We start from the raw sequence: 15,362 nt of genomic DNA on the forward strand, positions 1-15,362 counted from the left end.
ATTGAGAGTATTATATGTACTTTAAAAAATCATCTACATTCTTTCCTAAAATACAGTGGGAGATAAAAAAAATTGATGTTAGTTGAAGACATGTTTCTAGAAGTTTTAAGATCCTATTTTATTAGGACTACATGCCTTGGTCTTTGGATTATATATAGTGAATATATATAGAGTATAAGAGATGCCACAAAAGATCAGGTGTATCTATTTAGCCCTAAGAAGAAATACCGACAAAGTACCTGGGAAGACAGATACCATTTCTGACATTAAGCTCAAAAGATTGGTAGTATCTGAAATACTATATCATTACAAAACTATTTTCTATGAAATTCACTGAGCCTATTTGAAGTTATTCATATTTTTATTTTAGAAAATGAATATATTTTAGGACCCGCTGAGTAAAGGCAAGGCTTTGTTTATTTGTCTTGAATTGACCTTTCTCTGGCTTTAGGCCTGTGTCATTTCCAGTACATCAGAACTCTGTGATGAACAATTCTACATTCACCATGTCAGTAGTTGTGTAATTTTGGGAAGAGATTGGTGATTTGGAAGATGATGCTGATGTAAGAATCTCTGCCTCTGTATAGTGGGGAAACTAGAAACATATATATGCATATCCAATGTAGCCAGTTATGCTTTACTTAGTAAGTCTTGACTTCACCAAAGAATGGAGTATAATGGAGAGGAACTAAAGGTTAAGTAGGTAAAAATAAAATAGACCTAAGCGTATAAAAATCTAAACTGCTTTTCTCTAATACACAGAAATATATAGACCACAAATATTACATGATTGCAATGATCACATTACTAAGCCACAGAACACATAGTAACTAAATGTTATATGAGTAAATTTTGCTATTTTCATTGTCTTATTAAATCTTAAATAGGTACATCAGAGCAAAGTCTTTTCATGACTTTGACCATGAATAATATCACGAACCTAAACATGTTTTGAAAATATAAAAGCAATGAAGGGCAAGAATCTTCCCTGGTTGACCTCATACCTCAACTTATTCCCAAAAAGTAGCTCAAAAGGATGCTCACTTTTGAACTTACAGCATCTCATATGAATATGTATTTTGTTCTAATGACTCATTAATAAACCAGGTTCCATTAAAATGCTATAAAATTAAAAAAAAAATCTATGTATGGGAAAACCACAGCCGTTCTTCCTAAACATTTTTGAGGGTGTTAGAGCCTTGTAGGTTCTATAAAATAAAAAATTCTAAAATATTTGTTCTTCAGATCATTTATGAGTTTCATTTCTTTAATCTCCTATATTATTATAATGACTTTTTTAATAAGACAATTTCTATGCCTACAAGTTGGAATATAAGCACATTATAAATTTTAGCATTTGATATCATGGGGCCATTGCATTATATGTTTGTGTCTAACTAATCTGCGTTCAGAAGTTGAAGAGAATCTAGCGGTTTCATATGATTGTTTATTTTACAACTTTTAAAAAGAAAAATGTCTTGCCTTTGAATGGTAATCTTGTTCCAGTCTGGGATCTGATCCGGCTACCTGTTTGTATTTGTTAATTTTCATTTGGCGATTTCTCTCCTCTATATCCATAGCACCTATCGAGTAGAAAAAAACCCATAAAATTAATGTTCAGTTCTTATTTCTGAGCCCTACTTACAGGATGTATAATAGAATAATAGAAGAAATGTTAGGCTGATATATTACTTTCATTCAAGGTAGTACATACAAATTAAAATGTCATATTATTTCTTAGATTTATTTAAAGTATGCAATTTGGTGAATAAAAGCATGATTATTAAATATGTAAAAAAATTTAGTCTAAATAAAATGTAAATGAATTTTAACAGAACAACAAATCTTAACTAGATAGAAAACATTTCTGGTACATGTATGCCCAGGAGAATATATTTGACAGCACATAAACCTGACAATAGTAATCCTATAAATAAAAACTGGCTTGTAATTCATCAGGATTTGATTTATTTACTGAAAAATAGCTGTAAGTCTAATTGGTTTCAAATGCAATTTTACAATTGTGTTTAGAAACTACCATAAAATTAGCCCATGTGTTAAAAAGTAGGTTGTACAAGCTTACATATGGATCTTTTGAACTTGAATTTTCTAGAACTAACACCAAGAAAGAGGCACTTGGAATAATACTCCTGAGAACAAACCATGCCAATAAAGGCACAGAGTATAACTGAAATCATTTCAGGAAAAAAAAATGTATGGAGGTGAGAAAATGAGATGGTAAGCCTATTACAAAATGAGACTAATACTCTCTATAACAGGTCTACCTCCAAACGCATCAATTATAGATATCAAGAGGGTCTTTAAAAACTTTGGTTAGAATAAGAACTAAATTCAGTTAGCAAATCTTAGCAAACATGAAAAAGTGTTTTTAAGGTATATTTATAACTTTTATTAAAGAGATTTTATATGAAAATTCCATTTCTCATAAATATGCATAATGAGATTATGTTCACAAAATCTCAATTGTATGCTACGAATGTACAAACTGGGAAAAATAATCATAGCTTACTGGGCTCAAGTGGGTATCTACAACATGTCATCATGTAAATTCATAACCACTCAGTGTTGGGAGGAATGTAAACATACACATATATACCCCTTGCTTAACATCATAACCTGAAAACTGCAGTAAAGATCTCTATACAAAAGTGTGCCTATTCAAAAATAAGTATTTTAATACTTATCCTGAAAAAAAATCTCATTGAATATCAGAAAATTCTTGTTGGTAACAAATTTTAAGTAAAAACCGATTAATTTAAAATAAAGAGTAAAAAAAGAAAAAATTTCAAAAAAATCCTAAGTAAAAGAATGTATAAAGAGTCTATATTACATGACCTCTAAGTATAACAGCAAATTTAAGTCAACTATTCAATAAAGTGAGGCAATTTGTTCCTTTTAAGAGTCTCATTTTAATAATGATTTGATTAAGTCTGTGCCAAATTAAAAAATAGGGATATGTGTCATATTGATATAAATTGAATGATACATAAAATCAAGTGAGTGCCTCCATGATATGAATGTGAAATACAGTGAAGTATAAATGTCTACTAGCCTATTAAAATACAATTTTGAAGTTATTTGTACCTTAAGAGATATTCTCAGGTAAATGTGATTATTTTCTCCAAGGGCAATGGAACAAAAATCCATCCCTGTATCAAAAAAATTATGTGTGCTTAAAGATACTAGCTAAATTGAGTGTTTGGGAAGTTCTTTTAAAAAGTTTCATTTTGATATCATAGTAGCAAGATAGTATATTAATATGAATAGCACCAACAGACAAAAAAGCTTGAACAGATTTTATATATTCATACTTAAATATATATACATACACATAGATATATATACATACATACATATATACGCATTTTCTAATATTTAGACTTTTTTCTGGACATCAGCCTCCTATGAAGCTACATCAAATTCTTTTTAATAACCAGGTAGTAATGTGATATATACTGGCAGGAGTGGACAAACTTGTTCTGTAAAGGGCCGATAATAAGTATCTTAGGCTTTGCAGACCGTATATTTTCTACCACAACTCTACCACTATAACACGAAAGCAGGTATAGACAATGCGTACATAAATGAGTGTCACTCTTCTATGAAAACCTTATTTACAAAACAGGCAGCGGACCTGATTTGGTCTGTGGGCCATGGTTTCATGATCCCTGCATTAAAGCATATTTTTTTTTAAACATATTGATTTAATATTGCTTTGCAAAGGAGTCTTTCTCCTTAGTAAGGGTTTAAAGATTTTGTAGAATCAGGTTTATGGGACATCATTTATATTTAACAGATCATTGGGGGGGCCTAAGAAGAATATTAATTTGTATTTGCTATAAGTAAACAAAGATGCAAATAGAGAGAGTGATATAATCACTTAAATATGTTATCAACTAAATTCCAATTTCAAACACATCTCTCATCTCCAGACTCAATTACCATCTATAGACAGACCTTAGATGGAAAGATTCTTTGTTAGCACCTTAACTAATGAAATTTCAAGTGACCACCTTATTTGATATACAGTCAACAAACTTCAGTAAATATACTTTTAACTTACAACTTTAAATTCTTCTAGGAGGCTAATCCTTAGGACAAACAGTAACCAGACATTCCTCTCTCCAAAACTATTTGGCTCCTATGAAGTCTTCCATTTCTTTTCTACATTTTTATCAACCTATTCTCATAAAGAAAACACTTCACAAACAATGATATCCGTAGAGAGAAAAGTATCCTACTGGTAAAGAGATCCATCATAGGAAATATAAAACTGTCTTCTGTTGAGACTCCCCAAACACTTGATGACAATATGGCCGAAGTGTAGCTTTAACAAATCTAATTGATTTTCATAAAATACACAGAGATACACTAAATGGAATCTGAGCATAAAACAAAATATTATGTGAGACAGTTTTCTGATTAAGATTAAAGAAGTATATTACTTATACGTATGTACCAAATAAAGTGCAATAAAGAAAAAGGTAGAACCAGTGTATGCAATCGCTACTTGCCCACTTTGAGGTGACAATTACACAGGAGAAAGCATCGTTCCTTCTATTTTCTAGTTTCAGTAGGATAGACTATAAAAATAACTTATTAATGTCTTTCACTAGTCAGAGGACTGGAATAGAAATTGTTAAAATGACTACATAAGATATAATGAGATAAATAAGAATAAATAAAAATGTATATGAGATAAAAGAAATGTAATATTTTGTTACATTATTATTTTCAAAGGCCAAGCAATTCAAAAAGAAAATATTGTCCTTGACTTTTATTGAATATTTTAACTGTCTTTCAATATCTGTTAACTGTGAAAAAATTTGTTTTTCAGATTGACAGTCATTGACAGCTTTTGACAAAAAGTTGATGGTCATTTATATGAATGTTTTCCAAGTACCTGATGTACACTGATACAAAGTAAATTGCTTAAAAATACAACATATTTGGTACTGTGTATCAAAAGGCTTTACAATGGTCATATATTTGAATGTGAAATTTCACTTCCCAGGATTGTTCCTAAAGAAATCAATGTGCAAGATGTACATACAAGTGTATTTATTGCTACACTGTTTGAAAATTGTAAAGGCCTAGGAAAAGAAACTCTAAATGCAATACATGTTAGTAAATTGTACTTGTGGTGTATCTACAGAATACTATGATGCATCCATGAAAAAGAATGCATATGACGTGCATGTGCATTCACACATATAAATGTAAAATAAAGACATTGCAATCAGTAATTATAAAACAGATTAAATGGTGATATAGTACTATAGTTTATAAACTATAATTTAAAAAATGATATATATATTCATAAAGATATATATACACATAACCTATACAAAAGACAAAGAGAGGGAAAAAATTAAGATTTACATACTAGAATGTTAGCGGTTATTGCTGGTTATTGAAATTAAGTGCTATTGTTTTCTTATTTGAGTTAATATACAGTTTATAAAATGCCCACAAAGGCACTATACAGAAGAAAAATATTACTTTAAAAAACACAGAACATAGTGTTTTTGTGAAAAAGGACAAATTATTCAGTTTGAAAACCTGTATTTTTGTTGTGATTCTATAAAAGTGCTTTGGAAATAAATGTTAAATAATTTTTAAAATGCAAATATACAACCATTCATTGCTTAACTTATCTAAGGGATATATATTTATTTTTTCATTGCTTAATTTATCTTAGAGATATATATTTATTTGTTAAATAAAAGCATTTGGGTGTATTGATTGAAAATGGTGTATAATGAGAAATATTTCCAAACGTAATAAAGTACAGATCTTTTCAAATTTTATGAATATTAAAAAGTGACCTGGCATGTTTTAAAATTTTCCTTCTCAGGTTTTTCAAACGTGGGACTTAAGAAACTATGCAACAAAATTTTTCAAAGTTACTTTAAAACGATTTCTTCATAATCACTTAATAAATTTTGATTTTTTAATACTAAAACTTTATTATATACTAGAAACTCATAAAAAGTACACTTTCGTTAGCTAAATTATTTGTTTAAATACATGTAATGCAGAGAATAACAAACATTGGAACAAGTTAAATTTAAAAAGTATGGAAATAAATATTGAGATAAAAATTATAAATTATGTACCAGATTATTTCCACTTCAGTACTGGGGCAAACAGAAGCATTTTCCTTCTTTCTTTTTTTTTTTTTTTAAAGATTTTATTTATTTGACAGAAAGAGAGGGAACACAAGCAGGGGGAGTGGGAGAGGGAGAAGTAGGCTTCCCGCTGAGCAGGGAGCCCGATGTGGGACTCGATCCCAGGACCCTGGGATCATGACCTGAGCCGAAGGCAGAGGCTTAATGACTGAGCCACCCAGATGCCCCCAAAAGCATTTTCTTTTAAAGTGTAAACAAACTTAATCTTTTTCTTTAAGTTTTTATTTAAATTCCAGTTAGTTAACATACAGTATAATATTAGTTTCAGGTGTACAATATAGTGATTCAACGCTTCCATACAACACCCAGTGCTCATCACAAGCACATTCCTTAATTCCCCCATCCCCCTGCCCACCTCCCTTCTGGTAACCATCAGTTTGTTCTTATAGTTGAGTCTATTTCTTGGTTTGACTTTCTCTCTCTTCTTTTCCCTTTGCTCAAACACACTTAATCTTAACCGTGCAACTAAGATACACAAATTTTGAGGAATACTTATTTCCAAATCAATCAATTTTGAGGATGTTTCTACTGTGGTTACTAGGAGCTAACACACTGGGAACAAAAGAAAATATAATGTGATTTGGTTTATAATGTGTTTGCTTATAAAATGATCTTTCCTTTGCTCCTAGGAATGTAGGAAGACTGAACTCTATATGTGCCTAAGTGAAACATGGAATTAACTGAAACATAAAGGCTCTAGAAACTTACAAAACTATTGTACTACCTTGAAGCTCATAGGTTTTTAAATTATGTTCTAAACTTTGACAACCTATTTTAGATATTTAGGTTACCTGTTGCTGTGTGTATCTGTCTGCTATTTCTCTGTTAACTCTCTACCATATTCATTAAATAATACTTCAAAGGAGATGCTATAGCAAATGGCACAGACTCCTTTCCCTATCATCAAAAGAAGCTGATATTCAGACTACTTTAGGACATATGTTATTAGGAGTGACCTAGTGTTTAAGGAAAAAGAGTATATCTGTTTTTGACATCTAAATTCAGTAAACAGAATTACTGAGATTTTATCATTCAGAAGACTTGGATTTCAGCACCATTTTAGGTTTTAACATTTAAAATCGGGATATGTTTGGGGGCGCCCGGGTGGCTCAGTCGTTAAGCGTCTGCCCTTGGCTTAGGTCATGATCCCAGGGTCCTGGGATTGAGCCCCACATCGGGCTCCCTGCTCCGCGGGAAGCCTGCTTCTCCCTCTCCCACTCCCCCGATTGTGTTCCCTCTCTTGCTGTGTCTCTCTCTGTCAAATTAATAAATAAAATCTTAAAAAAAATAAAATTGGGGGCGCCTGGGTGGCTCAGTTGGTTAAGGGACTGCCTTCGGCTCTCATGATGCTGGAGTCCCTGGATCGAGTCCCGCATCGGGCTCCCTGCTCGGCAGGGAGCCTGCTTCTCCCTATGACCCTCACCCCTCTCATGTGCTCTCTCTCTCTCTCTCATTCTCTCTGTCTCAAATAAATAAATAAAATCTTTAAAAAAAAAAAATCTTTAAAAAAAATAAAAATAAAAAAATAAAATTGGGATATGTTTGGCCTATAGGGGAAAGTCAGGGTTTTGTGTATGGAGAGTGTAGTGCAGATAATCATTACGGAGTTGATGGGACTTTGGGACTATCCAGATTTAGGGTAATGGGTATACTTATGGTACATAGGAATGAACAAAATCTTAAAAACAAAATCTTAAAAGATAAGAAGAGACAAGACTTAGGTTCAAGTCTTGATTTCACAAGCCTTATAACTGTAAGCACCTCACTTACCTTTCTGGCCATAAAATTCACCATCTGTAAAATTAACAGTCTTAGAACAGATATTCTTTATGATTCCTTCTGCTATAAAACTATCTGGTTGGTTAATTTTGAGGCCAAATAATGTTTAAGTATTTGTTCTTTTATATTATCATATTTATTTCATTAATATAAATAGTATAAAGTGGTCTAGAAATCCCTACTCTATTTGCCTGGTATTGCATTCATTAAAATTTACTTTACTCTGTGTGTGTGCGTGTGTGTGTGTGTGTGTGTGTGTGTGTACAGAGACAGGGACAGAAATGAGATGAAGAGAGGGAAGGAGAAAGACAAGGAAAAGAGGGAGGGAGGAAAGAGGGGGAGGAAAGAGGCAGAGAGAAATCTTAAGAGTGATCCTGGCTGGGAGAGGCAGAGAGATAGACACTACTGAAAAGTTCATTAAACCAGAGAATTTGCCCAGCAAAAAGAATCATAAGGATGATCTAGTATAGGAGACTAGGAGGATCTTTTAGACTAGCTCAAGCGTAATTGTCTTACTGTATATGTTTTTCCCCCTATACACAGTGAGGTGTTTAAAAGAAAATATTAGTAACTTTCTAATAACTTAGTTATTTTTAACTTGTTAGTCACAATTCCTGTCTCTGAAAAAACAAGATCTATCTTATAGGATAAACTTAATTTTCAAGTAAAAGTCCCTCAGAGAAGGAAACAATGGTTATTATTAAAAATGCTTCCGAGAGAAAGTGCAGTAACTACTGAGAAAAGATAGAAACATGAGTCAGATTCATTGAGTTAATAAACTATTCCCCATATGTGTTAAGCACTTTTGGAATCTCCTACCTTTTTCCTGATGGAAAAAAATCTACCTTGAGGAAGAGATGATCCACAGAGTAGCACATATTATTGCCCTGTGTATATGACTTGTCCCCATCTTATAACGGTTGGGTATGACATATTATGAAAGACTGCTGTGTCTCACATCTGGCGTCTAATGAATGTAGCCATGAGATATATTTCAACCACATCCGCTATTATACATATCGCAGATTGCATGGAAGGTTTGAGAGGAGCGTCATGAAGAAATTTAAATGCAACTTTAAATTTATGTTAATTTAGAAATAGAAATTTAAGTATATTTAGGAATGCTAAGAATGTTAACTTAAATCATAAAAAGATAAAAATGTCCATCATACAAAAACTGTAATGAGGCCTATTCTAGGAAGAGACCCATATTTTTTTTTCTTATGAATACTGGAAACTCAGTATATTCTTCGTGCTATAATTAAAGACTTATCTAAATTTGCCCACATTACATTAAAATTGAGATCTCTGCATTCCAACTTGTGTTTAGCCTTAATATTGATACTCTAAATTCTTTTTAAAAAATAGTCATGGTATGATTCCAAACACATGGTGAAATTTTGGATTTTCAATTAGTTAGATATTTTGCTTATGAAAATGTGTTTAGTCTGTTGATTTTTTCCTATATAAAGAATTCTAACCATCTCACAAAGTTTGTATAGAAAAGAAATGATAATGATAATTAACAAAATGTTGGACCTAAGGTATGTAACTCATAAAAATGGAAATCCAAACAATATAAATCCCCCCAAAATCAATTTTTGTGGTATTTGATATTGTTCATACTGATTACTTCTTTAGTTTTCATTTCTTTAGGTTTCATTTCAGCATTTCTAAAACTCCTGTGAGAGCTTGTTTATTCAAAAAAGCTTCTGTACAGTGAAGGAAACAATCAACAAAACTAAAAGGCAACTTACGGAATGGGAGAAGATATTTGCAAATGACAGATCTGATAAAGGGTTAGTATCCAAAATATATAAAGAACTTGCAAAACTCAACACCCAGAAACCAAATAATCCAATTTAAAAATGGGCGGAAGACATGAATAGACATTTCTCCATAGAAGACATACAGATGCCAACAGACACATGAAAAGATGCTCAACATCACTCATCATCAGGGAAATACAAATCAAAACTACAATGAGATATCACCTCACACCTGTCAGAATGGCTAAAATAAAAAATGCAAGAAACAAGCATTGGATGTGGAGAAAAAAGAACCTTGTTGGTGGGATTGCAAACTGGTGCAACCGCTCCGGAAAACACTATGGAGATTCCTCAAAAAGTTAAAAATAGAACTACCCTATGATCCAGTAATAACACTACTCGGTATTTACCCTAAGAATACAAAAATACTAATTCAAAGGGATACATGCACCCCAAAGTTTATAGCAGCATTATATATAATAGCAAAATTATGGAAACAGCCCAAGCATCTATCTGATGAATGGATAAAGAAGATATATATATAATGGAATATTACTCAGCCATAAAAAGAATATAATCTTGCCATTTGCAAGGACATGGATGGAGCTAGAGTGTACTATGCTGAGCGAAATAAGGCAGAGAAAGAGAAATACCATATGATTTCCCTCATATGTGGAATTTAAGAAACAAAACAAATGAGCAAAGGGGGAAAAGGAGAAAGAGAAAAGAAGGGAAAACAAGAAACAGACTCTTACTACAGAGAACAAACGGATGGTTACCAGAAAGGAGAAGGGGGGAGGGGGCTAAATAGGTGATGGGAATTGAGGAGGGCACTTGTTGTGATGAGCACTGGGTGATGTATGGAAGTGTTGAATCACTATATTATACACTAGAAACTAATATCACACTGTATGTTAACTAACAAGAATTTAAATAAAAACTTAAAAACTAAGTTATATTAACTATGGCATTAAAATGATAACATAAATATTTTTGAAGGTAACAAAAAGATCTTTTTTTTTAAGATTTTATTTTATTTATTTGAGAGAGAGAGCATGAGCAGCGGGGAGAAGGCAGAGGGAGAGGGAGAAGCAGACTTCCTGCTGAGCAGGGAGCCCGATGCGGAGCTCGATCCCAGGACTCTGGGACCACGACCTGAGCTGAAGGCAGACGCTTAATCGACTGAGCTACCAGGCATCCCCCTAAATACAGAGATTTTAAATAATACTCCTGCTGGATATCAAGCTGTTTATCTTTTTCCATAGGTGCTCATGATGACTGTCATCAGTCAAGGGAATTAGAAGAACCATACGGAGTGACTAATGTCCTGCAGTTTAATACTCCCTCAGAATTCAAAGGAACGCATCCTAAATGTTTCCCAAATAGGGACATCTCCTGAAATGCTTCTGTTCAATACTGAGAAGAAAGAGGAATAAAAGTTAGGTAGGATGTCTCTCAGAGACAGATAAGGATTCGATGGAGACACCAGGAGAGACCAGCCCAAGCTAGAGACAAGGCTGAATGTCATTCAACCTTCCAAATTCTCACATTGGAATATGAGTTACACTGAGGATCCTAAATAAAACTGCAAACTAGAATGAGTTGGTCTCTGTTGACATTAAATCTCCGCTTCTGAATTCCTCTCTTCCTTTTCTCCTTTTTCTAGACATTTAGCATTGTTCTCTAATGGTATTCACTGCACATGTCCCAGCTTCTTGGCTTTAACATTTCTGTATCTTCTACCTTGTCCAATTGCTTTAAATGCCAGCTTCAAATGGTTGGAATAAGTTATTAACTGACCTGTACCTTAATTTTTCAATCTGTAAACTAGAAATAAAAATTGTACTTATAATGGGTCCTAAACTCAATTATGGTTAAAATAATTTATACCACAGTGACTTAATTATCCAAAATGTTTGACTGCTGAAGACACTTACCTTCAGCTCCTACCTCTCCTATAAGCTTAAGATTCACATTTCTAGTTGTCTCCTAGCCATCCCCAAATGAATATCCCATCAGTACCTAAAACTCAGTTTGTCCAAAACAATTTAACATTACTTCTCATATCAGTTCTTCTTCCTTTAGTTATTATTAATGAATATCTAGAATATCCAGAATCCATATCTTTGTTAATGTCTTGCCTGTTCTTGCAACTCAACCCTAAACACTTTTCTTACTCTTTCTTGGTTTCTTGACCACTGCTTTAGATTCAGAGCTTTAGGCCTTCCTTTGTTAGTTCAACCACTATAGTCATCTCTTCTCTCTGTGTTATGGACTTATCGGCTAACCCCATCCATTACCGTGCCCCCTGAACCCTTGTGGGGATGGGACTTGGCTCTTAATTGCTTGGGATGTGTCAGATCAAATAAATTTTCTATTAGCATATATTTAGTACTATTTGGGTAATGTATTAAAAATTCATTTAAATTTTGTGTATTTTCAGTTACTTTTAAAGTCAGATTTATGAAGGCATACTTACATAAGTTAAAATTCACACTATTTAGGTGCAAAGTTCTATGACATCTGACAAATGTATATAGTCATGGAACCTCGCCAGAATCAAGATACAGCGTATTTCTGTCACTGTAAAAAGCTCCCTCGTGCCACCTGTGGTCAATACTCTCCCTGCCAGCCCAGATAACCAATGATCAGATTTCTGTCTAGCTGTTAAATTTTTTTTCAACAATGTTTAATTTTACTTTATCAAGGCATAGAAAATAAAATATAACAAGGCTTTTAAGAGTACATGGTTAAAATCTTGTATTCGAGACTTAATACTAATGTTCCTGAACAATTAAGATCTTAACAATAATACTTTGCACATGCTGGGAATTGTGCTAAGAGCTTTGCATGTATTATGATCATGTCACTTAAATCAGTACAACTGTATGTGATAGGACTATTTTCACAATTTTACTTATTAGAAAATTTGTACAAGGTCATATAACTAGTAGATGGCTGAGATTGGTCTGTTTTCCAAAACTTATGATCTGAAATACTTAGTCATTAAAGGACTCTCTCTTGTCTTTCTCTCTATCTCTTTCACATACACACACATACGACTCAACTCTTATTTAATTCTTTTCTTGCCCCAACATTCCTTCCTTTCAACATTTCCCACCTTTCCTTTTCTAACTACATCATCTTCTCTTTGGCTTTTTTTTTTTTTTTTTGGTCATACTTTAACTTATTTCCGTATGACCCAACCTTAAACTATAATATGGTCATTTTAAATATTTAATCTTCTTTTTAGAGATTCCTTCTGATTCTCATTCCATTACTCTGAAATGGCCTATCAACCTCCTTCACATTCTTCATGACCTTAGAATCTATAACTGTGACCTCCCCATCAGTTAGGTCACATGATTAATGAATCTAATCACTTTTACTTATTATCATTTTGCTTTCCATTAAACTTTGCCTTTCCTACTATCAGTTCCCTTCCTCATCCTTACTCTCACCTCCCACACCCCATCCCCTGAAGCCTTCATACAGACTAATAAAAAGAAACTATCATCTATATGTCAAATAACATCCTTCTCTTCAGTTGAATTGTAATCTAATTTAAACTCCCTTAGCAATTATCTTCAATGTAGCATTATTCATGCCAACTTACCCTCTTTCATATGAAACTGATTTATCATTCATGCCAACCCTTTTATATTATAATGCTTTCATTATAGATATAAAAGTATAGAGCTTTAATGAGCGAAGAGAAAGTGATCTGAAAACAATCATAACTTATTTTAACCATGTGCTAATGACTACTTAGTATTTTGTACAAGTTAATACTAAATAACTTGATTCCTAACTTATTACATTGAATCCTTTCCTTTCAACTCAAATGGTTTTAAAAATATTTTAATCACAACTTTACCATCCAGAGCTATACTTTATTCCTTCATTTCCCTGAAAATCTTCAATATTTAAAACTCTCATCCATCGCTGACACTTAAATGTCTTCTCAGAAAAGGAAGATTTATAGCAAAAATTATTCTCCTCTTCTGAACTTAGAAGTCCTGACTTTATCTGCCATATATTGATCTTAATTACTTATGTATCTCCTGGTTCCTTTGCATAGTTTGTTTCTTCTTACTCTTCTTACTACAATTCAAATTATCACCTCTTCAGAAAGACTTCCTGGATTGCTCCATCTAAAATAATGCCTTCCCACTCCACTCACACTAAGTACATAAGGGTTTTAAATAATAGTATTTATAACAATCTAAACTTATCTTCTTTAGTGACTATTTGCTCTCCCAAGAATATAATTTCCATGACAGGGGAGATCTGTTATGTTCCCAGCACCTAGAATAAGGCCTAGCATATGAAAATGTTTATTAGATATTTGTTAAACAAATGAATTTTTCAGATGTGAAATACCTTTATACCACTAAAATAAGAATTTCAGGCATAAACTCTCCTTTATATAAGCCAATTATGTTATATGATAGTTTAATATGCCATTTTGATACCTAGAGAAGGATTTGGGTCTAGCATAGCCAAGTTTACATATTATTGGGCTATTTTACAGGCATTTTATTAGTCTCTGCTTTGGATTTTTATTCCTATTTTATTTTTATTCTCATTTTAAATAAAGACTCACCTTTATTATTCATTGTTTACATTATATATCTGTCTGAAAATGAAATTTTTGGCATAATTGGTTTCAGTAGTAAATAGGAACTACCATTTTTTTACTTTCTAGTATGGAAAGAACTCTGTGACAAGTTCCTTACAGATATTATCACTTTCAATTTTTTTCAAATTACAAAAAAATATAGAAATAAGTGTTTCTAATTTCTATGGCAATAAAATTATTCAATTAAATGGCTGCATATGTATCATAATTTCGCCATTCCCCCATTATTCAACATTCATGGTAACATCCTTTTCATTGCTACAAATAATGCTTTAGTGATACTCTGGTACATACATTTTTATCTGAACTCTATTTCCACCAGGTCAAAAGTCTGTGAATATTTTTGAGACTCTTGATTTATATTGGAAAATTACTTTTTAGAAAGATTATACTAAATTATGCCGCCACTCGTGGATCACATTCTCACCAGCATTAAAGTGTTGTTTTTTAAACAGATGAAACACAGTATCTCATTTTTTAAAAAGTCATCTATTTGGTTATATTGGAATGAAATGTTTTTTATATATTTACTGTCCACTAAATTTCTTGCTTAGTGAAATGTCTGTACATGTCTTTTGCCCATTTTTCTATTAGAGTTTTACAGACTACATAATTCATTTGTCAGAGTGAATCAGATGTTAAGGCTCTTAATACTCTGAGTTGCTGCAAATTTCCCGGTTTGTTGTTTGCCTTTTAATTTGTTTATGCTGATTTTGAGATTCTGAAGTTTATACCTGTCACACTGTAGTCAAGTCTGTTTTCAAATTTCATTACTTAGGAATGTATTTATTTTATTCTTAGAAAGTCCTGCTCTTTTCAGAGAAAAGCTCTTTTACGCTTTCATTAAAACATAATTAACCCTTTAATCTAACTGCAGCCCAAGTCACATCCCTAGTGGGTGACAGAAACTGGATTAGAATTCAGACCAATCGGATTTCAGTGTTCTTGATTTCTACCCAA

At 32.5% G+C, this 15,362-nt stretch overlaps 1 protein-coding gene across 46 annotated transcripts in view; it reads right to left on the bottom strand.

The window, feature by feature from the left end:
* Positions 1–15,362, bottom strand: part of RIMS2 (regulating synaptic membrane exocytosis 2) — a 583,728-nt gene that overhangs the window by 151,059 nt on the left and 417,307 nt on the right. For 10 of the 46 annotated variants that reach the window (XM_078072141.1, XM_078072147.1, XM_078072143.1 and 7 more), the window contains one exon: positions 1,483–1,583. The exons of the other annotated variants lie outside the window; for them this stretch is intronic. In XM_078072141.1, the coding sequence (XP_077928267.1) occupies positions 1,483–1,583 (101 nt within the window). The remainder of the gene's footprint in view (positions 1–1,482; positions 1,584–15,362) is intronic. 46 annotated transcript variants of the gene reach the window in all.

Source organism: Halichoerus grypus, chromosome 5 (assembly GCF_964656455.1).
Source record: "Halichoerus grypus chromosome 5, mHalGry1.hap1.1, whole genome shotgun sequence".
Lineage (NCBI taxonomy): Eukaryota > Metazoa > Chordata > Mammalia > Carnivora > Phocidae > Halichoerus > Halichoerus grypus.